This window comes from Lissotriton vulgaris, chromosome 8, assembly GCF_964263255.1.
Source record: "Lissotriton vulgaris chromosome 8, aLisVul1.2, whole genome shotgun sequence".
Taxonomy (NCBI): Eukaryota; Metazoa; Chordata; class Amphibia; order Caudata; family Salamandridae; genus Lissotriton; species Lissotriton vulgaris.
In genome coordinates, this window is record NC_141696.1 from 1,386,388,041 (window position 1) to 1,386,407,967 (window position 19,927).

General features: G+C 41.8%; 1 protein-coding gene across 3 annotated transcripts in view; it reads left to right on the plus strand.

Annotated features, from left to right (window-relative positions):
• The window catches only part of DOP1B (DOP1 leucine zipper like protein B), an 870,802-nt gene that overhangs the window by 39,447 nt on the left and 811,428 nt on the right, over nt 1-19,927 (plus strand). For all 3 annotated transcript variants that reach the window (XM_086935393.1, XM_086935394.1, XM_086935395.1), the window contains exon 2: nt 19,123-19,281. In XM_086935393.1, the coding sequence (XP_086791519.1) occupies nt 19,144-19,281 (138 nt within the window). In that variant the 5' untranslated portion in view covers nt 19,123-19,143. The remainder of the gene's footprint in view (nt 1-19,122; nt 19,282-19,927) is intronic.

Sequence of the window (19,927 nt, forward strand, 5' to 3'; positions counted from 1 at the left end):
AAAGTCGAGGTTAGATAGATCATATTTTTGTTGTAGGATTAAAAAAGACAAGGGGATTCCTCATCCTGGTATAGGTCATTGATAATTTATTTTCCTTTTTCTGCCGTTTGAATTCCCATCTATTTGAATACTCCTGCTTAACCCGAGAGATTTTGTGAATAAACCTCACATTTTATATTGAAATTTACTGCATGGATCTTGATGACTTTTGTTGTGTCCATTAAAATATTTAGTGATGATGCAAGGTTTAGTTTGGTATACCTAGTATACTCAGGAAGGACAATGTTTTTATTATATCTTTTTCAATTTCCAGCTATGGTGTCTTAGTAAGAAGGATGTTTGGTAATTCTGAAAGTTTGGTAAGTTTAGGCCACCACAGGAATTGTGAATACTTACTGATAACAAATATTACAAAACACATGCTGCAAATAGAAAACATAACTTACCTGTAGCAATCAGTTAAAAGCATGTCGTTTTGAGGATTCACATGCATTCCGCCTACTTCCTTCAATACGGGAGAGTGGTTGGAGGCCATGATGAATAACTCACTATTAGATAGTACCTTACATGCACAGACCACTGTTTAAGATCAGGATTTTTTTTACAAAATCCAAGGTGAAGTCTGTATCCTGGTGCATTGTGAGTTCTAAGGTGGTGATCATGAATCATTTGCTGCACCCTTGAAACAAACTGAAAGAAAAACTTCAAAGTAAAACAAAGTTTGATTTTCCAAACCGAGCACTGCTTGGCAGGATTATGCGCAGCATGTGAATATGTAGCTTCAAACATATTGTTACAGGCAACTACACGTTTCATTTCTCACCATTTCAGAAAATATATTTCACTCTATTCGGAGCTTGTCAAATGTGTTTATGTGTATTTGTATAGCGTGAACTCAGCCAAAAGGCAGCGGGGCGCTGTACAGGGTCAAAGAAAAAGTATCAAGTCTATATTTGATGGGAGAGGTAGCTGGTTTTTGAACTGTTTATACATAGTCATGTAGAGGTGCATCTTAGCTCTTTCCTAAATTGGAGCAGCGTTGGCGTGTTCGTGATGAATAAGGGGATGTTAATCTTGATCTGTGGTGCGTAGATGAAAAAGGACTGCTACCTTATTTTTTTTACATTTCTGCTGGCGTTTTGGCTGCGGGTGTGCCGAGAACCACTTGAGATGGTGAGCTTGTGTGCTAGATAACTGAAGGTGCTGCTCATGATAACTCTGTAAATGATGCAGCTGGTTTTGAAGATGGTGCCGGACGGCAAAGGGAATGAATGAAGCTCCATCAGGATGGGGATGATGTGATTGTATTTCTGCAGGCCCTTAAAGCGTAGCAGTGTGTAGTGTGGGAGGCCATGAAGGAGGGTGTTACGGCCATCCATATGCAAGAGTACGAGGACTTAAACAGCAGTTTTGAAGTCGCTTTCTGCAATAAACGGTTTCACATTCTTTAGAAGTGTGAGCTGGTACTAAACAATGTTTGTCCTTTTTTGGCAGTGTGTTACTAGAGGGTGAGGTTGGCGTCCATGGTGAGTCTGAGTGACTTGGTATTCAATAAAAGTTGTTTTTTTAAGCCGTCACAGTTCATTTCATTAAGCCCGGTTTGTACCTTTTTGTTTGTGCTCTTGGCCAACAACAGGAAAATTCTTTCCTGGTTGGATTGAGCTTCAGGTAGCAATTCCAGTTTGCAAACCTTTCATTGGTGTTCATTTTATTTTTTTAGGTCTCGGCTCAACGCGCGGAAGCGCGTCTCGCCGAGATCTTTTGTTAGCGAGTGTGCTTCCCAGGAGACAGTTTCGGCCAAGCGCATCCTTGGAGCCGATTTGAAACGTGAACGCGCGCTGTGGCCAGGCGCTGTCTCCTGGGAAGCTCAAGCACCACACACGCATGCGCATACACACACACAAGCGCCCATGCACGCACGCACATACATACATATAGAGACACCCCCCCTGACACATACACACACACACGCGCACACACACAAGTGCACCGAGGCCCCCCCTCCCTCCCCCGCCGTCACCGTCGCACACATACATACACACACGAGCATACACGCACACACACACACACAAGTGCACCAAGCCCCCTAGCCTTTTGGAACTTACCTGGCCAATGTCGGGGCCTCTGCTCTCAGCACGCGGCGCCCAACCTCCTGCTGGCGCGGCCCCGGGGCTCCACACCGCTCACAGGAGCCACGGGCGCGAGACGCATTTGACTCCGCCTGCCTCCTCTTCCGGTCTGGACGTGGCCCCGCCCACGTCACAGGCGACCGTGCCTGACTTCCGGGGCACAGTGTTCATTAATACAAATGTTTACACATGTTTTTATACCACGTGTGACATTCGTTTTCTATTTTTTGCTCGTTCTGCTTTTCCATTGACGGAATATTTATACAAACGAGTAAGGGAATGCAGTATGTACTTTCACAGTGGCACAATATCTGAGTCATTCGAGTAGGGTCCCATGTCTGCCAAAGGGAACAATGCCGTTTCTGTAGGTTAGCTTAAACTAGTTATGACATGTTGGCCTTTGTACGCTAGGTATTTTAGTGTTAAGCCATACCCATAACAGCATAGTTATAATATGCCTCTCAGTCTAACGTGCTGTAAGCTCGGGGCTCGCTGGCACGCCACGTGCCTGTCTGGCAGCTCTGCTGTGCCTGTATTGGCAGCGACGTAAAATATTTTTTGAAAACTTTCACAGATGGGTGGTGGTCTAGAACATATCTTGACGAATCCATTTCGCGGCCCATCGAAAAATACCGCGCGTGCCACCCAACTGCATTTATCCAAGAGCCCCTCTCGGAGGAGCGCGTGTGCCTGGGTACTTGTTATGCTGTTTCTGGACACGGGGCACTTTTTACGGTTGACCCGATGCGCTGGAGATGATGCTGATGCGGCGGGTTGCTTTGCAGAATGTGCAGTAAAGCACTGCTGCCGCCGACCCTTTCCTGTGAGGAGACATGCGTCCCTTCCCTGTCACAGCGCCAGGCGCGCTGCCCGAAGCCCCCCTCTTAATAAGTGATGAGTTTAATCAAACGGAGAAGAGAGGATAAAAGCACAGTGCTAGTGCAATGAGTGAAACAAAACTGCTATATATGTCCTCCTACATCCAACACACAGTCTTACATCGTAGGTGCCAAGAAATATATGAGAGTACCTACATACTGCATCCGGCCGTGAAGGGCATTTACACTACGGAAGGGAGAATGCAGAGTAGTGTGTGCAGAGTAGTGTGTGCAGAGTAGTGTGTGCAGAGTAGTGTGTGCAGAGTAGTGTGTGCAGAGTAGTGTGTGCAGAGTAGTGTGTGCAGAGTAGTGTGTGCAGAGTAGTGAGTGCAGAGTAGTGAGTGCAGAGTAGTGAGTGCAGAGTAGTGAGTGCAGAGTAGTGAGTAGTGAGTGCAGAGTAGTGAGTGCAGAGTAGTGAGTAGTGAGTGCAGAGTAGTGAGTAGTGAGTGCAGAGTAGTGAGTGCAGAGTAGTGAGTGCAGAGTAGTGAGTGCAGAGTAGTGAGTGCAGAGTAGTGAGTGCAGAGTAGTGAGTAGTGAGTGCAGAGTAGTGAGTGCAGAGTAGTGAGTGCAGAGTAGTGAGTAGTGAGTGCAGAGTGCAGAGTAGTGAGTGCAGAGTAGTGAGTGCAGAGTAGTGAGTGCAGAGTAGTGAGTGAGTGCAGAGTAGTGAGTGCAGAGTGCACAGTAGTGAGTGCAGAGTGCAGAGTAGTGAGTGCAGAGTGCAGAGTAGTGAGTGCAGAGTAGTGAGTGCAGAGTAGTGAGTGCAGAGTAGTGAGTAGTGAGTGCAGAGTGCAGAGTAGTGAGTGCAGAGTAGTGAGTGCAGAGTAGTGAGTGCAGAGTAGTGAGTGCAGAGTAGTGAGTGAGTGCAGAGTAGTGAGTGCAGAGTGCAGAGTAGTGAGTGCAGAGTGCAGAGTAGTGAGTGCAGAGTGCAGAGTAGTGAGTGCAGAGTGCAGAGTAGTGAGTGCAGAGTGCAGAGTGCAGAGTAGTGAGTGCAGAGTGAGTGTGCAGAATAGTGAGTGCATAGTAGTGAGTGCAGAGTGAGTGTGCAGAATGCAGAGTAGTGAGTGCAGAGTGAGTGTGCAGAATAGTGAGTGCAGAGTAGTGAGTGCAGAGTAGTGAGTAGTGAGTGCAGAGTGGTGAGTAGTGAGTAGTGAGTGCAGAGTAGTGAGTGCAGAGTAGTGAGTGCAGAGTAGTGAGTGCAGAGTAGTGAGTGAGTGCAGAGTAGTGAGTGAGTGCAGAGTAGTGAGTGCAGAGTGCAGAGTAGTGAGTGCAGAGTGCAGAGTGCAGAGTAGTGAGTGCAGAGTGCAGAGTAGTGAGTGCAAAGTAGTGAGTGCAGAGTAGTGAGTGCAGAGTGCAGAGTAGTGAGTGCAGAGTGCAGAGTAGTGAGTGCAGAGTAGTGAGTGCAGAGTGCAGAGTAGTGAGTGCAGAGTGCAGAGTAGTGAGTGCAGAGTGCAGAGTAGTGAGTGCAGAGTGAGTGTGCAGAATAGTGAGTGAGTGCATAGTAGTGAGTGCAGAGTGAGTGTGCAGAATGCAGAGTAGTGAGTGCAGAGTGAGTGTGCAGAATAGTGAGGGCAGAGTAGTGAGTGCAGAGTGAGTGTGCAGAATGCAGAATAGTGAGTGCAGAGTAGTGAGTGCAGAGTGAGTGTGCAGAGTGAGTGTGCAGAGCAGTGAGTGCTGTGTATTGGCAATGTAAATGACAATGCCATTTATTTATGATTTAAAGAAAAAAAAGAAATGTCATGAGCAATGCCAATAGCTCTACCTTTAATGATGCCGAGACCATTGCATTGCAAATGCTTGTATTGGAACTGTAGGGCTTCCTCATTACCCTCAATGCACTTCTTGCATGTGCCCAAAAGGAGGCACAAATCAGCCTAGACGGGTGTGGAGGGATAGAGGGGGAGGTGAAGGCATCTTTCAATGAAGAGTTCCTAGACCAATATACCAATAATCCAACACTATGAAATTATATGATATGAGTTAAAGTTGCATTTGAATAAGGGAATTTATAAATATATTATAGAGGGTACTTTGTAAAAAATATCTAATATAGCGTTTTCTTAGCTGGGGAGAGAAGTGTTTATCAATGGAGCGGAAAGCTAGTTCCATCAAGTGGTGTTTTAAACATTTGAATTACACCCTTATAATACATTTTATGGAAATGTGTAAGACTAAAGGGGGTTTAGTTGGATAAACTGTTCGAAACGGAAAGAGGCTTAAATGGAATTGATTTACTACTTTTCACTTTGTGTTTAATGTGAAGTGACTTCTTGTATTCTGTTGCTAATCTACTTCAGAAAACGTTCCAAATTCAATTTCACTGGCTATGTCTCTCATTCTCCATCCCTCCTAATACCCATCTCCATATCTGTATCCCACTCTGCTTTTTTGTGTACACCTTACCCATTCTTGTGTCATCCATCACAGTTTTGCTGTCTGCTTCTCTAACTGTGCCGGAAACCTATCTGCCTGCTCCATTACTCTGCACATTATGGCACAAGTATAGCTAGGGTGCATTTGTAAGCAGCATTGAGAGTGTTTGGTACCATGTTGCAGGCTGCTTTGGCAAAAGGAGGGGACATTCAAGCATCACTGATCCATCAATTTGATTCATTCCAATCCAATCCCAAAAAATCTTTATTTCGGCCATTGAGGCCATAAAAGATGCATAAAAAACATACACCATGTTAAAATCAGCATTGGTATACATTCATGAACAAGTGACAACATTTCTTAACTTTTAAAATCAGGTTTGTAAAATGCATAGAAAGAGAAGCAGCAACAATACATGTCATTAAAAATAAAATGAGCAATGTAATGGAAGGCATTATCGACGGAAGCCGAAGGTTACAGTAAGACAGTGGCAAAGACATTTATCCTATGATGATTTAGCCTTAATCAACTTGGACCTAATGCGCCACATGGCGAAGAGATATTTTGAGACTGCAAAAACGATGTGGGGGGAGGAATCAGATTTAAGTATTCTGTAAGATGTTACACAGTTCCTTATTGCCATGTTCCTACATAGGGGCACCAGCCAGTATTTCCTTGGTGACTTGTAGGTGGGGCAAAAAAACAGAACATGGATTTCCTCCTCATCACACGAATTACAGCCGGGGCATAATTTATCCCCTCCAATGGTCCATTTGCTGGTGAAGGATTTGATAGGTAGGGTGCCAAACCGCCACTGTATGAAAAGCTTCCTTGCCATGATCGGGTAGATGAAGTCCATAAAAGTTTCAAACTTATAAGAATTTTTGGATTCGATAAAACAGTGGGTTAAAGTGCCGTTGCTGGGTGCAGTCGTGTGAGAGACAAGATTTTGTTCCTTGTATGCTTCCACAAGTCTTTTCCGAGGGACCTTGTTACAGCCTATTTCTGGGGCCACCCATAGCTCTTTAAAACCAAGCCGAAACAATTCTTTTTTAACAAAGGCAAGCCAAGGGATTTTGTCATTGTGGTTTAAGTTCATGACATGCACCAGATCTTGCCTGTAGTGACTAAGCTCCTTTGTTGACCAAAGTCTGTGCCAAAATCTTATAGGTTTGGATTCAAGGTCCTCCCTAATGGACGGTAAACCCAAATCTAGACGTAAGGGAAACAGAGGAGTTGCAGTTGGGAGGGCTAGGAGACGCCTCATGAAGTTATTTTCAACACGTACCAACTCAGTTGCAGCTAGGTGTCCCCATAGTTCACTGCCGTAAAGTGCGGCAGATTTTGCTTGTGTTTTATATATCTCAACTGCAGGAGCTATAGGTTTGTATGATGAGGTGTTTGTAACCCTTAAAATAGCCCCAGAAAGTTGAGAAAGCCTTATTCGTGAACTTGAGATCTGTGGTCCCCAGGAAAGGTTCTCTTGGAGGGTTACGCCCAGGTACTGAAATGTTTTAACCCTCTCTAGGACCGTGGAATTTAGGTTCATTCATTTACTCACTTGCCCATTCATCATTCACTGAATCCTCAGTCGGAGCAGGCAATTCATCCACTCATTCTGTCACCCGTTCACCCGGTCAATTAAGGTATCCACTCATCCATCCTTGCATTGTAATCCGCATGTTCAATCATTAATCCCCACGTTCATCCACCCATATTCTTGTTCTCACATTCACCCACACATCAGCAATCACAAGGACTGTCATGAATGGAGGGTAAACACATTCTAAAACGCCAATTCTATAAGTAGGAAATTCCAGACATTGATCTTTCTATACGACTAGAGGTCCACTTTAAACGTGTCGTAAAAGTATTTAGCTGTCAGTTAAGGTGTCATTTCACAAAATTAGGCTTGCATAGCTATACGTGCTTTGCTATTATTTCATTTAATCTTTTCTTACCTTCATGCATATAAAAAGTCTTGCAGGATACTGTTTCGAACAGAAAATGTTTCCCACCGAGACATTTTCTCGTTGAAATGATTCGAATAAGGGAATTTATAAATATATAACAGAGGGTACTTTGTAAAAAATGTCTACTATAGCGTTATCTTGGCTGCGGAGCAACGTGTTTATCAATGGAGCTGAAAGCTAGTTCCACCAAGTAGTGTTTTAAACATTTGAATTACATCCTTATTCTTGACTGCCATTTCTTGGTCTGACTTGACATCACGTCTGTCGCCAGACATAATGTCAGTAACCTAAAAAGGTCTTATAGAAGCATTGCTAAGAGAGGGGCTTTGCCTCCCCGCCCACTTGTTGGTAGCTAGGAGTACATGTTTTGTTTTGATTGGGCAGAAGGTGCTTGCTTCCACAAAAAAGTGCGTGCCATCCACGCAGCCGTGATTATTTTGTTTATTTGTCCAGCTGACAGACACTCTATTGTAATGCTATTAAAGTGTCTTCGATAACTATATATTTAACATTGTTTGGTTTTCTATGGCAGCAGCACAGGTGGGAGGAGAGCAGTCGTTAACTTTAGACTTCAGAGTGGAGTTTTGTTTTTGAGAACGTAGGGCTACCCTAGTCCACAAGGATTTAGGCCTAACTTGATAGTGTCTTTATAGTGCACCTGTCTCCTGATTTTATGTGATCAACAAAAAAGAGCTTTCACTTTGAGATCAACAATAAAGAGCTTTCAGATTCCTACTGAAAGAGCCACTTAGGTGCTACCCACATGTTAGTTCCTCAGAGTTCATTCAGCATTTGATTTGGCCAAATGTAAGTGCTTCTACTGAACAGACTGCTTGTATTATACTTTTTGGCTTGTGGCAAAGTTTATAATCGATAAAGCAGGATGGAGGTGGCAAGCTAACAATTATAGCTCTAGGCCTGATCTGTATATCGTGAAACGTTATGATAGAGGTACTAGGCCTGACATATTTATTGTGAAAAGCATATTTTATTGTCGATACGCATTTAATGGGTTACTACTTAATTAAAGCCGACAAATAGGTAGTTTGTTAAATGGAATCTCACAGATTACCATAGTAGGCAATGGTTTTATTGTTAGTCACCCAGTGTGACAAACTGTGGATATAGCAGGTTTTCTCTGTGAGAATCCTTGTTAGGCTTGTATGCCTTTCTAATTGTATGACTGTGTAATTGATGGTCACCCAGTGGAAAGGGTTATGCTCAATACTGTAGGCCTAAGTTGTTTATGCTTACAACCAGTTGCCTATTTGGTGCACTGGAAACCTTATGTCCAATGCCATAGTTGTGGTCTTCTTATTGTGAAACTTTATGACTGAGGCAGTTGGTCTAGCTCATTAATTGTGAAAAGCATATGTTAAAGCCAGTAAACCTTTAACAGTTGCTTGTTATCTCACAGATCACCGTAGTAGGCAAGGGTTTTTAGGCAGGCCAGCCTCTCTGTTACACCCTGGGGTTTTCACTGAGATTATTCTTGTTAGTCCCTGTTGAGAGGGATTGCATGTAGTTTTTCAAGCTGTATTTTTCAGCATATTTGTAAGTATAACTGTATGCATGATGGTTGCCATTTTATGTGCACTTGAATAGTCCAGTGTTGGGTAAAATGTAAAGGCAATGTGAAAGGGTCAACAGGCTTTCAGTTCTTTAGGAAACGTCATGCAAGAATTCATAGGTTTGATCTATTCATTGTGAAACTTCATGCCAAAGCTATTAGGCCTTACCTTCTTATTGTAAAATAATGTGTTAAATTATATTCTATATTAAGGATGGATTGTTATTACACTGTGCTGTAGGCAGATATTTTGTTACATGGAAATGCACAAATTAGCATTGTAGGCAGGGTTTTGGTGATGGTGATCCACCCTCAGGGAATAGAAGAAAAATACTACAACAATCCTATTTTGGCTCTTTTAGGAAAGATAGTATTTTCAATGGCTAACTGATTTTTTATACATTTGTACTTTTTCGATTGTATTTAGGATGATTGCCTTGAGGAGAGCTTATGCTCAGACAATGGGCTTGAGTTGGTTATGGTGACTAGCCAATGATAAAGGTTATATTCATTATTGTATATAATAAAAAGTTACAATAAATGGAGTAGGCCTGACATATTGATTCTGAAAAGCATATGTTAAAGTCATTGGGCATTTACGGGTAGGTTGTTATTACTCTGTATTAAAGCCTACCGATAGGTGTTTGATTACATGGAATCTCACAGATTACCATAGTAGACAAAGGTTTTGGCACTGGTTACCCCCTCTGACAAACGCTGCGGAGAGGTTACACAGCATAAATAAAGACAGGTTATTTTATCCATAATGTTCAGAATTTGTGGTTTGAATATTAGAGAGAGCTGTTTCAGTGCCTCTGTTTTGTCAAAACGCCTGATTGATAGTCTGTTAGGCCTCATCAGCCTTTTGCATTCTTTCAGCAGCAAGAGAACATTTGAGATAGCTATAAAATTGTTGTGATCAGATTTACACAGCAGTGGTTTTTTCAATAAAGAGTAAACCTGTGTCTCTTTCATGATACATGGAATTTCAGCTGTCCTAAAAGATCAGTTAATGATATCTGTGATGAATTGGCAATGTATTATAACCTTCCTTAATTGCCTTCCAGAATATCTGTGATATGAAGTGGGGATTATTGTCTTTATCAGAATTACTGTCTCTTGCACAGTGATCTATCTAAATACAAAAATTGCTCAGCTGTCATATTGCCACGTCCTTTCAGTTTCTGGGATCCAGGCTTTGTGGTAGATAAAATACTATAAGTATCTCAAAAAGAGGGTTTCTCTCGGATCGCATCTAACCAGTAAACCCTTCATCCACACTCAACCATACAGAAGTCAATCTAATGTTGTTTAGTCCACTCTCACATCAAACCCCATACATCAATTATAAGCAGAAAAAACGATTTTTGTACATTAAAAAACAACTAATTTATTTAAAAAAGTACAATCATATAAAATACAATCAATATAATGATTTCCTAATCTTATAATTAAAAACATATTTCCATAATAAACTCATACATGACAATAAACATCAATTTACACAAGAGACAAACATACGTGGCAATTTTAAAATCCTCATAACCATGTTAATTCGATTGAATCAGTACTGTTGAAATCCATAAATTGTTGAATAGTTGGATGTAGACGTTCCTCGATTTTAACAATGACAAAAACAGGCGTTGACGCGTTTCAGTGAGCAGTATATTTATAAGTGACCTTCTTCAGGACTCTCATTCTTAATGTCTCTCTTTAAAAATATGACACAGTATCAGTTGTGCCTTATGGAGTGTGTCACTGGTGGATACAGAGTTTGAGAATTGGCAATTTCAAGATTTAAGAAATAAATATGTAAATAGCGGGTACTGTATGGAAACGTAATCCTCCTAGATTGAATCACATCTCCGCACTAACCATCTCTTGGTGAGTGGGACCACTCTCTTTTTGTTTCAAGTAAATAAAATACTACCTCTGATTAATTGAAATTTGGTAAGTAAATATTTTAGAGTCATGTCACACCAACCTCTTGATTGGTAGTATTATTATTCAGGAAAGGATTAATGGGCTTCTTAAAAGGCTTAAATAATTCCCTCAATCTATTATTTGCTTCCATATTTTTAGCCAGCAAACTCTTCTTCTTTTTTTAGTTTTTGTTTCATTGTTTTTTGAATAGATTCTACACTCCTCTCTTAGTACTGAAAGTGACGTGTCATATGCTAATTATTCCAAACACTCTCAACTTTCCTGATCTGGTGCTGTATCTCTTTCAACCAATTAAATAAATAAATAAATAAATAAACGTGAACCAGTAATTAGGCTGTGCATTTTCATCAAATAATGCATTGTGTGTGCTATTAAACCATGCAACCCTATCATTTATGTTGTCCTGAATTGGGCACCTCTCAACGTGTGCTTATTCATACATTTTAGATCCTGTGCAGCGAGAGCTTCAGCATTCCTGTACTTTGGCGTGCCAGAAGTTACACTATGGATAAACGAACACCTAAGAATGTCAAATAGGAACAAATAATGATGTGACTAGTGTACTTGAACAGTGAAAAACTCACCCATGGTGTCTCTGGAGGTGAAGATCCAGTTGAGAATTTGTCCTTTATCATGTGTGGGCTTCCAGTTTCTCATTCAAAGCTCAGTCCTCCTGAAGACTACAAGACCTTTGATGTTTTTTATAGTGCTCATCCAAAAAATCCAAACTCTTCTCAAGTACCATTGTTCTTTTTTTTTTTTCAAAACAGATTTTATTGATAGATCACATAGACAATAGCAGATCTCTGTACCCCAGAGGTATCCGCCAGGTATCAGTACACATATAAAACAACGCAATCCATCATTACATTTACATTCAGAGCAGTGGGAGCAATGCAAGTAACCAACCCCCCCCGCTCCCCCTTCACCCCCCCAACTGGCCCCAATTCCATCCAACCCGGATCCCTACCCCCCCCTGCACGGCGTCTGACAAATCTGACCATTCACGTACACACCTCCTACGGCAGAGCTCATTCAAACCTCCTGTTCCGGGTCTTGTTCTGTTAGGGGCTCTAGCCAGATACCTCTGTAATCGGCCCACCTCTTCCAGATCTTGTAATGTTTACCGGGGCAGCCTCTGGCAAGAAATATAGGTTTCTCCATCCCCATACAGAAATCTAGGCCCCTCTTCCAAGGGATGAGTGACGGGGCCTGCGGGTCCTTCCAGGCCCTAGCAATGTCTTGTTTGGCCACCGTGAGTCCTAATAATAACAGATGTCTCTCGTAGAGGTTGCCTCCCACTCCCTCCAGCACATGTAACAAACCCAGTCGCGGTGTGCGAGGGAGCACCCAGCCCAACGCCTCATCCAAACCACTCCAGACACCACTCCAGAATCTATCCAGTTGGCCACAGTTCCACACTGTATGGAGGAAGGTGCCCTCCTCATGATCCCGGTAACGCGTTCGAGATAGATGTTCGCCTCCACACGCCTAAATTCAAAGTATTAAAGTTTTAGGCACCGACCAGGTGTTCATATCCTCGGCACCCGGCAAAATCAGAACACGCCACTTTGAAAATCCAGAACAGCTAAGCAACAAGTATTGCGCTGCAATAATAATTATATACCGAGTCCAGCGTAGTTGGTGATTCTTCAACACACAGCCGACCAGCATTTTTAAGCCCTTTAAATGCTCGCGTAGGCGATGTTGAAATACAAGTGGTTAAATTAAGTCTATAACATCCTGTGGAGGCGACGAAAACTTTTGTTTTATATCAGGTTATCTTACCTAGTTTTCGTTCCATTAAAGACTGAAGCACATACAAATATTACTCTAAAATAAGAAATAAGGACCTGCTATATTAGAACTCAATCGACTTGAACACGTGAACCTTACCCATCAAGAACCGAACAGAATTGTCTGTCCCTGATAACGACCGTCATGACTATTTTGATCTAGTTATAGAAAGTTGTATTTTGTCTTGAGAAAGGCGCTGGCCGCCGAAACGCGTCGACACACAACTCTTTCCTCATTGTAAAAGATTTATTTATGCTATTCAATTTTATATTTATGTTCATTTTTTAGAAATGTATTTTTAAATGTTGTTTTGAGATATATGTGTTATTGTCTGGTTTATGAAATATATAACAAACTGTTTAATAAAATTAAGTAATTAATTGGAAGCTGTTCATTTTTAGTCTTTGTCCTGTTACCATTGTGTAGGCAATCCACTGTTTCCGCCTAGGTTGTTCCTTCCACTGTGTTTTTCCCTGACCTAGGGGTTTACTTTCATTAGTTCATACAGGGAACCCTTGTTTGATACAAGTCTCCTCATGTTCACACCAGTACACTCCGGGGATGCGATGAGGCCCGCCCTCCACAGCTTCCATTGTGTATAATATACCCTATGAAGGTATTTGAATTGGATCAACCGAAGGCGGACCGATATGGCCGCCCCTCTAGGACCCGCCAGCGCCTCATTCCAATCTTCCTCCTCCAGCGGCCCAACATCAGCCTCCCAGGTCTCCTTGAGCTTGTGTAAGTCTGAGGAGCAGTTTATAATCAGGGACTGGTAGATACGTGAAATCTTTTTGGTGTCAATCTCCCCCATAAAAACTCGGGCCTCCAGTGGGCTAAACTCGGGAAGGGACATCAGACCATCCAGCTCCGGGGCCAGGGCATGACGAAATTGTAGATAGCGGAAGAATTGCGCGCGGGGCATGTCATACTCCACGCTCAATTCTTGGAATGTCTTGAGTGTCGTCCCTGTCATAACATCCCCCAATCTAGAAATACCAATGGCGTCCCATCCCGCAAAGCCCGAAAGGGCTGCCAAACCTGGGAGGCGGCCATTACGCCAAAGGGGGGTCTCTTCGGTCAAAGTCCGCCACCATCCCATCCGCCGCAACGCTCGCCTCCAAACGTCAAAAACCACCTGTGTCACCGACGGCAAGGCCTTGCGCTCTCAAGTACCATTATTCTGGCTAGAAAATAAGATATAATAATATCAAGTCAGGCATTTTCCAGTTCCAGTTCTTTTTTTTTTTATAGGGCAATGTCTAGCGATAAATATGATTGCATAAGAGGAAGATAGTAATACTTTAAAAATGAGGTAGTGTTCACACGCAAGCACCTAGTTAGTAGATCACAAATAGATTTTAAGCTTCTATTACAGATGCCAACAACAAATATTTCTTGTTGTCTGTGAGCAACTGTCTGTTTCTGACAGGAACAGCACACCTCTATCAGCCCTTATGGCAGCACCAACTCAGTCTGTTACTGAACTGAAGTTGGAATTGAAAGACAAGGGAAGGCACATTTGGAAAGGAGTTCTGGAAACAAAAGTCAAATTAGTAAGCTGAGAGACGAGGTAAATGCCACAAAAGTAAAGTCAAACTCTGAACCGTAATATGACTGTAGACCATTAACTGACTCTACCCTTACCGTCACAAAGTACAGTACTGAGTTTCTCTAGGTTCTAGATATGCTTACTTATGCCTCGCTCCATCTACAAATAAGAGAAGATCTATCACCACTCAGTGACGGTTTCTTGTCACTATTCCAACATTGCTAGAAAGTCATTACTCTGGATTTTCACTCAACTGGTACTTGCATCTAGTAAAACGTTTTCACTTGCATACGGAATTTGTATTATAAAGTCATACATGAATATTTCAATATATATCTTGGACAACACTTGTTTATTTATTTACATGTATTCCTTTCCTACTATAAACACTTCACTAGTACTAAAGTAGTTGAAATGTTAAGTCTTCACTAAACGTGATAACTTAACATCACGTAGAGCCCCTATGGGGAGTTGTCCAAGTAAAATCTCATAAATTAAAGATGACACACATCATAGCAGATTCTCCAAGTGTAGTTTCCAGTTGCTTCTTTGAACCCAAGATCTTCAGATGATGTCACTGGCTGAATGTGCGAGCCTCAATGTCATTCCATCTTTATACCCACAACCGTCCTGATAAAACACTCAACCGCTCACCAGAATCTTAAAGAATACCTGGCGAGATTTATTAGAGTGTAGTTGGCCTTTTTTACCTTCACTGGGAAGATGCTGCTCCTGATGGACTGTGGTGGATTGTTGTGAGACCTTGAAGTTAATGGCTTTTTCCACACATTTCATAGATTTGTAGCAGCATAAATTATGCCAGAGTTACCATCACTTTGTTGGAAAACGAGCGTGACCACAGACATGACTCTGCCGGTGCCTGTGATGTGTAGAATTCATATTTTGAGCCACTGATGAAGTGAATGAACGGATGCAGGAGGGATGAGGTAGGCAATCGCCATCGTGACAACTTCCTAGATAGTATGAGAGTCTGGAATTGCCAGAGATAAAAGTGGCCCGGTGCTGTTCTATCTCCGTGTCTCTGTAAATACCAGTAAGTCAAAAGCATTTTTATGTACGAGATTGCTGAACCCCAAGTCATGAGTATTAAGGAATCGAGCTATTGATAGTGCACATTTCAAAATAAACATATAACAGGTTGAGCCGAGATCTCATTTGTGGATGGGGCTTTTAGATTTCAGCAGTTCCGTTGTCTTCTGTTGTTCTTCTGACCTCTGCCATTGAATGATTCAGGCAAATGTTTATGTAAATCAACCATAATTGAGTTTGAGCTCTTCTCTAAGTGATTGATGTGTTTATCATGACAAGCTGCCTGAGTATGTATTATAACTGCAAAATGGATCAGTAGAAAATTAAAGTATTAGAGACAAGCATCCATGCTACAAATGAACACTGTCATTAAAAGGTAAGTTAAGTAATAATGTTTTACGAACTAAGATGGCCACATACTTCAGCACCACTTTCTGTGATTCATAAGAATAGCTCTACATCCTCTCATGGTAATTTAATTCTTGAATTTCACGATGCATTTTAATTGTGCTTCTACTTTTTATTCTCTTTCTCTGGCATTGGGAAGTTTTCTCACATGCGCTATTCATGAGCTCCAGGGATTTGTTGAAACAATGCCATTGTTTGATGGAGTGGTAGATCTGGTACCCCTTCTCTACTATATTTCCATTGTGTGTTCACGAAAACAGAAGTCAGGAGCGGTCTCGTATGAAACCAGCAACCCCTCACGAGAGTCACAAAGAGGGCACAGGGATGAATTGGAGGAGCAGCATAATATGAAGCCAGGTGGGAAACTAAAAAGAAAGCCACAACAATTGCTGAACATTTTAGGAAGTGAGTGATGAGATCTTGGATTTCATTTGTAGTCACTGTGCCTGGATGCCTTTCATAGTGGCGGTTCCAATGTACTGCAATGCGGGTCTTTGCGATGGATCCAATCCACGTAGCAGCAGAGATGCATTGGTTCTGATCTGGTTTGTGCCGCAAAGCTGAGGAGATATATCGATTCCTCTGGATCCACAGAGGCTGGCAGAGCACATTAAGCCCACTTCCAAGGTTCCAGGACTGTTGTGGCACCACTTTGCAGGGTAGTTTCACAGATGGCAGAGTCCAGGTGCAGATGCAAGGCAGTTGGAAACCTCACATAACCCAAAGCTTCAGATCAGGAGGCCGTCCAATTAGCCCTTGGAGTCACTCTGGGTTCTGGGTTCAAGAGCTGGTGGTTCAGTCCTTCTCACCGAGGCAAGAAATCAGCAGGCAGCAGGTCAGCAGTTCATTCAGAGCAGCAGTCAAGCAGAGTGGCAGTCCTTGTAGCAGCACAGCAGTCCTTCTTCCTGAACAATTATCCACAGGTCCAGAGGTTTACTGAAGTAGTGGTGTCTGAGGTCCAGTATATATACCCAGTTGTGAATTTGAAGTGGAGAGAAGCTTCTAGAGGCATACCTTTTGAAGTGCACAGGTGCCCTGCCTTCCTGGCCCTGGGGTCAGATTAACAACAGGCGATATGCAGCCCTTTATTTGGAGACAGGACCCACCCTTTTCAAGTGCAAGTGGGGCTGGGTCTAGCTCCTCCCTCCTATCCTGCCAGTGATGACCCATTCAGTCACACCTAAGCACCCCATTGTGTGTGGCTATCTAGGAGGAATGTTCAAAGCCCAACTGTGAACTACACCCAGTCATGTCCTCCAGAGACCGGCATCAGGTACCAAATGGCTTAGGCAAGAAAATGCCTACTTTCGAAAAGTGCTATTCATAGAGTTGAAATTTAAAATAGGACTTAATCATAAATTAGGATATAACATTGCAATTCCCGAGACCCCAAACATGAAGGGGTTACATATTATATTTTATAAGTGTAACTTCCAAATAGGAATAAGGTAATTGTAATGTTATCCTACGGGAGAGGTAGGCCTGACCGTAGTGAAAAACGAAATTAAGAGTTTTTCATTACCAGGACATGTAAAGCTTAAAGTTACATGTCCAACTTTTATAACTGCGCTGCACCCCACCCATGGGGCTGTCCAGAGCCTACCTTAAGGGTGACTGAAAGGTTTAGGCCTGGCAAAAGGTTTGTTTTGCTAGGTCGAAATGGTAGTTTAAAAAAACTGCACACACAGGCTGCAATGGCAGGCCTGAGACATGTTCAAAATGCTACATAAGTGGATGGCACAGTCCGTGCTGCAGACCCCCGAGTAGCTTTGAATTTACAGGCCCTGGGTACATGTACTAGTATACTATGGACTTATAAGTAAATTAAATATGGCAATTGAGTATAAGCAATGTTACTGTGCTTAGAGGAGAGAGCACAAGTACTTTCGCTCTGGTTAGCAGTGATAAAGTGCACAGAGTCCTAAGGCAAGCAAAAACAAATTCAGCAAAATATAGCAGGAATAAGGCAAACAAAAGTCTTTTAGGTTGACCCGGAAGAAAGGGCCAAGTCCAATAGTCTCTACTTTAACTTTGGCTCAGCCTGTTAGAACCGTATAAAGAGACCCAAATCTCTTAGCACGGCATCATGGTTCTGGCCCTTCAATGCCTTTGGGCCCCTTCACTTCTTCTTGCTGTATTCTTGCTGACAGTGTAGTCTTATTGCTGAACTCATTCAAGAGAGCTCTTAAAACTATTCTCCTAAAATAGTAAATCAGCGACTAACCACGTGAAGGCCATTTTTCTACTTGCATCATTCCCTCACTCCAGAAATCTACAGTTGTAAATATGTTATATATATATATATATATATATATATATATATATATATATATATATATATATATATATATATATATATATATATATATATATATATATATATATATATATATATATAATTTTCTTGTTATCAACTGTCATCCATTTTCTGTAGGTTTCTCTAGATTTTAAGGATTAGGAAACGGCAGGTTTGTTGCGTAAAGTGTGATTAGATATGGAGAACGAGCCTTCTGTCATGGAAAAGTAGCTACTGTTGTCATATTTGCGTTCAGAAAGATTAAATAGAAAGCGTGTTGGGTTTGTTAGCTGCCTTCTCCTTCGACGACTAGCCAATTATCCAAATGCTTTTTGTAGCCCAGTGACCGGTGCTCTCTTCATCCGCTTTAATTCGATGTATTTGCTTCTCCACATAACCTCATGGACATACCAAACAAATATTTGCCCTACTTTGCCATTACCACAAGCCCAATGCACATTATTAACACAGAAGAAAATCATTGACTATCCCTGCATAGTCCCTTAATTAGATTTTGATGTTTGTGGGTCTGCGAGTGATACCCACATGTGGGAGCAGTCAAATATATAACAATTGTAGGGGGAATGTAGCCTTACGGCTAGAGCGGTCGACCTCGTATATGGGGAACCAGGTTCGAGTCTGGCAGGGATGCTCAAAATCCTGTGATTCTGGGCAAATCACTTAATCTCCCCGTACCTAACAAAATGAATGTGTCCATCTGTAACGAAACTGGTGCTCATGTAAAGCGCTCTGATACCTGATATCTTCAAGTCGAGTTTGTATTATATAAAACTCTGCAAAAAAAAATTCCAAGCCCTGTCCAAGAGGATAAGGTTCTTTGGAGGAGAAGGGGTGGGGGTGGACTCCCACCCACCATATTTATACTAAGCTCTATATGTTGCACACCTTGGGTGAATTTGACCAGCGTTCTTTATTGTGTTTCTGTGTACACTGTCACTTGTTAAAATGCGCATGCTGCTTATTAAGTACAAATACAGTAATTTACATGTGCAAATCATATACCTGGAAAAGTTTTATTCTGGTGATAGGGAGTCAGCTTGATAATCCTAGTCTAAAACTGTATCCGGTTGTTTTTTTGTCCAAAATATTCATAAACTATTTCTAAATCTATAAATGTTATTATTCGGCTTGCAGGACTAATGTTGACAATGTAAAATGGACCCACAAGAACAGGAACTTCTAACCGACTATAAATACAGAAATTATTCATCTGGGATCGAAAAAGCTTTGAGAAACTTTGAGTCTTCCACTGAGTGGGCTGACCTGATAGCATCACTTGGCAAACTCAACAAGGTATGCAATAGAACCCTTTTCATGACGAAGTTGAACTTGATATGATTTTCTATGATGTTTATTTATTTTTATGCCTTACCATAAAATAATGTTGTGTTAAGTAGGACCTAAAAGGGACCAAGGTTGTTTTGTTACTTAACATGATGCATAAGGACTAGGCTAGATCCTATTGGAAATGATTGATCACTTAACATTTGGTGAAAACTAGTTGGACTGGAGGTAGCTTCCAGCTCTGCCTTAGGGACTCGCTGTCCTGAGATCTTGAGGTCGATTTAAGGGTTCTCATGATGGTATACCTGTTGGTATGCTTAGAATTGTTTTGTGTTAACTGTGATTCATGTTTGTGAGAGTTTAGGAAATCAAAAGAAACTTCGAAGAAATCAGGAACCCAGTCAGCGTCCTGAGTTCCCACAAATTGTAAATAATGCTAACTGCATTTTATAGCTAACCTCTACCTGTTGTATGTGGCACTTTTATAGTCTCTTCTCCCATTTCATATGATTCTAACATTTTCGTGGATTCAGGGCTTTTGATTTGTATTGAGTTAGTGAAGATTGATTTGTCCAAGATGTTACTTAATTACAGTTCTTAATGGTTGGTGGGCAAAGTGCAACGTTACTGATTTCATCCAGGGTCTTTGTAAAAA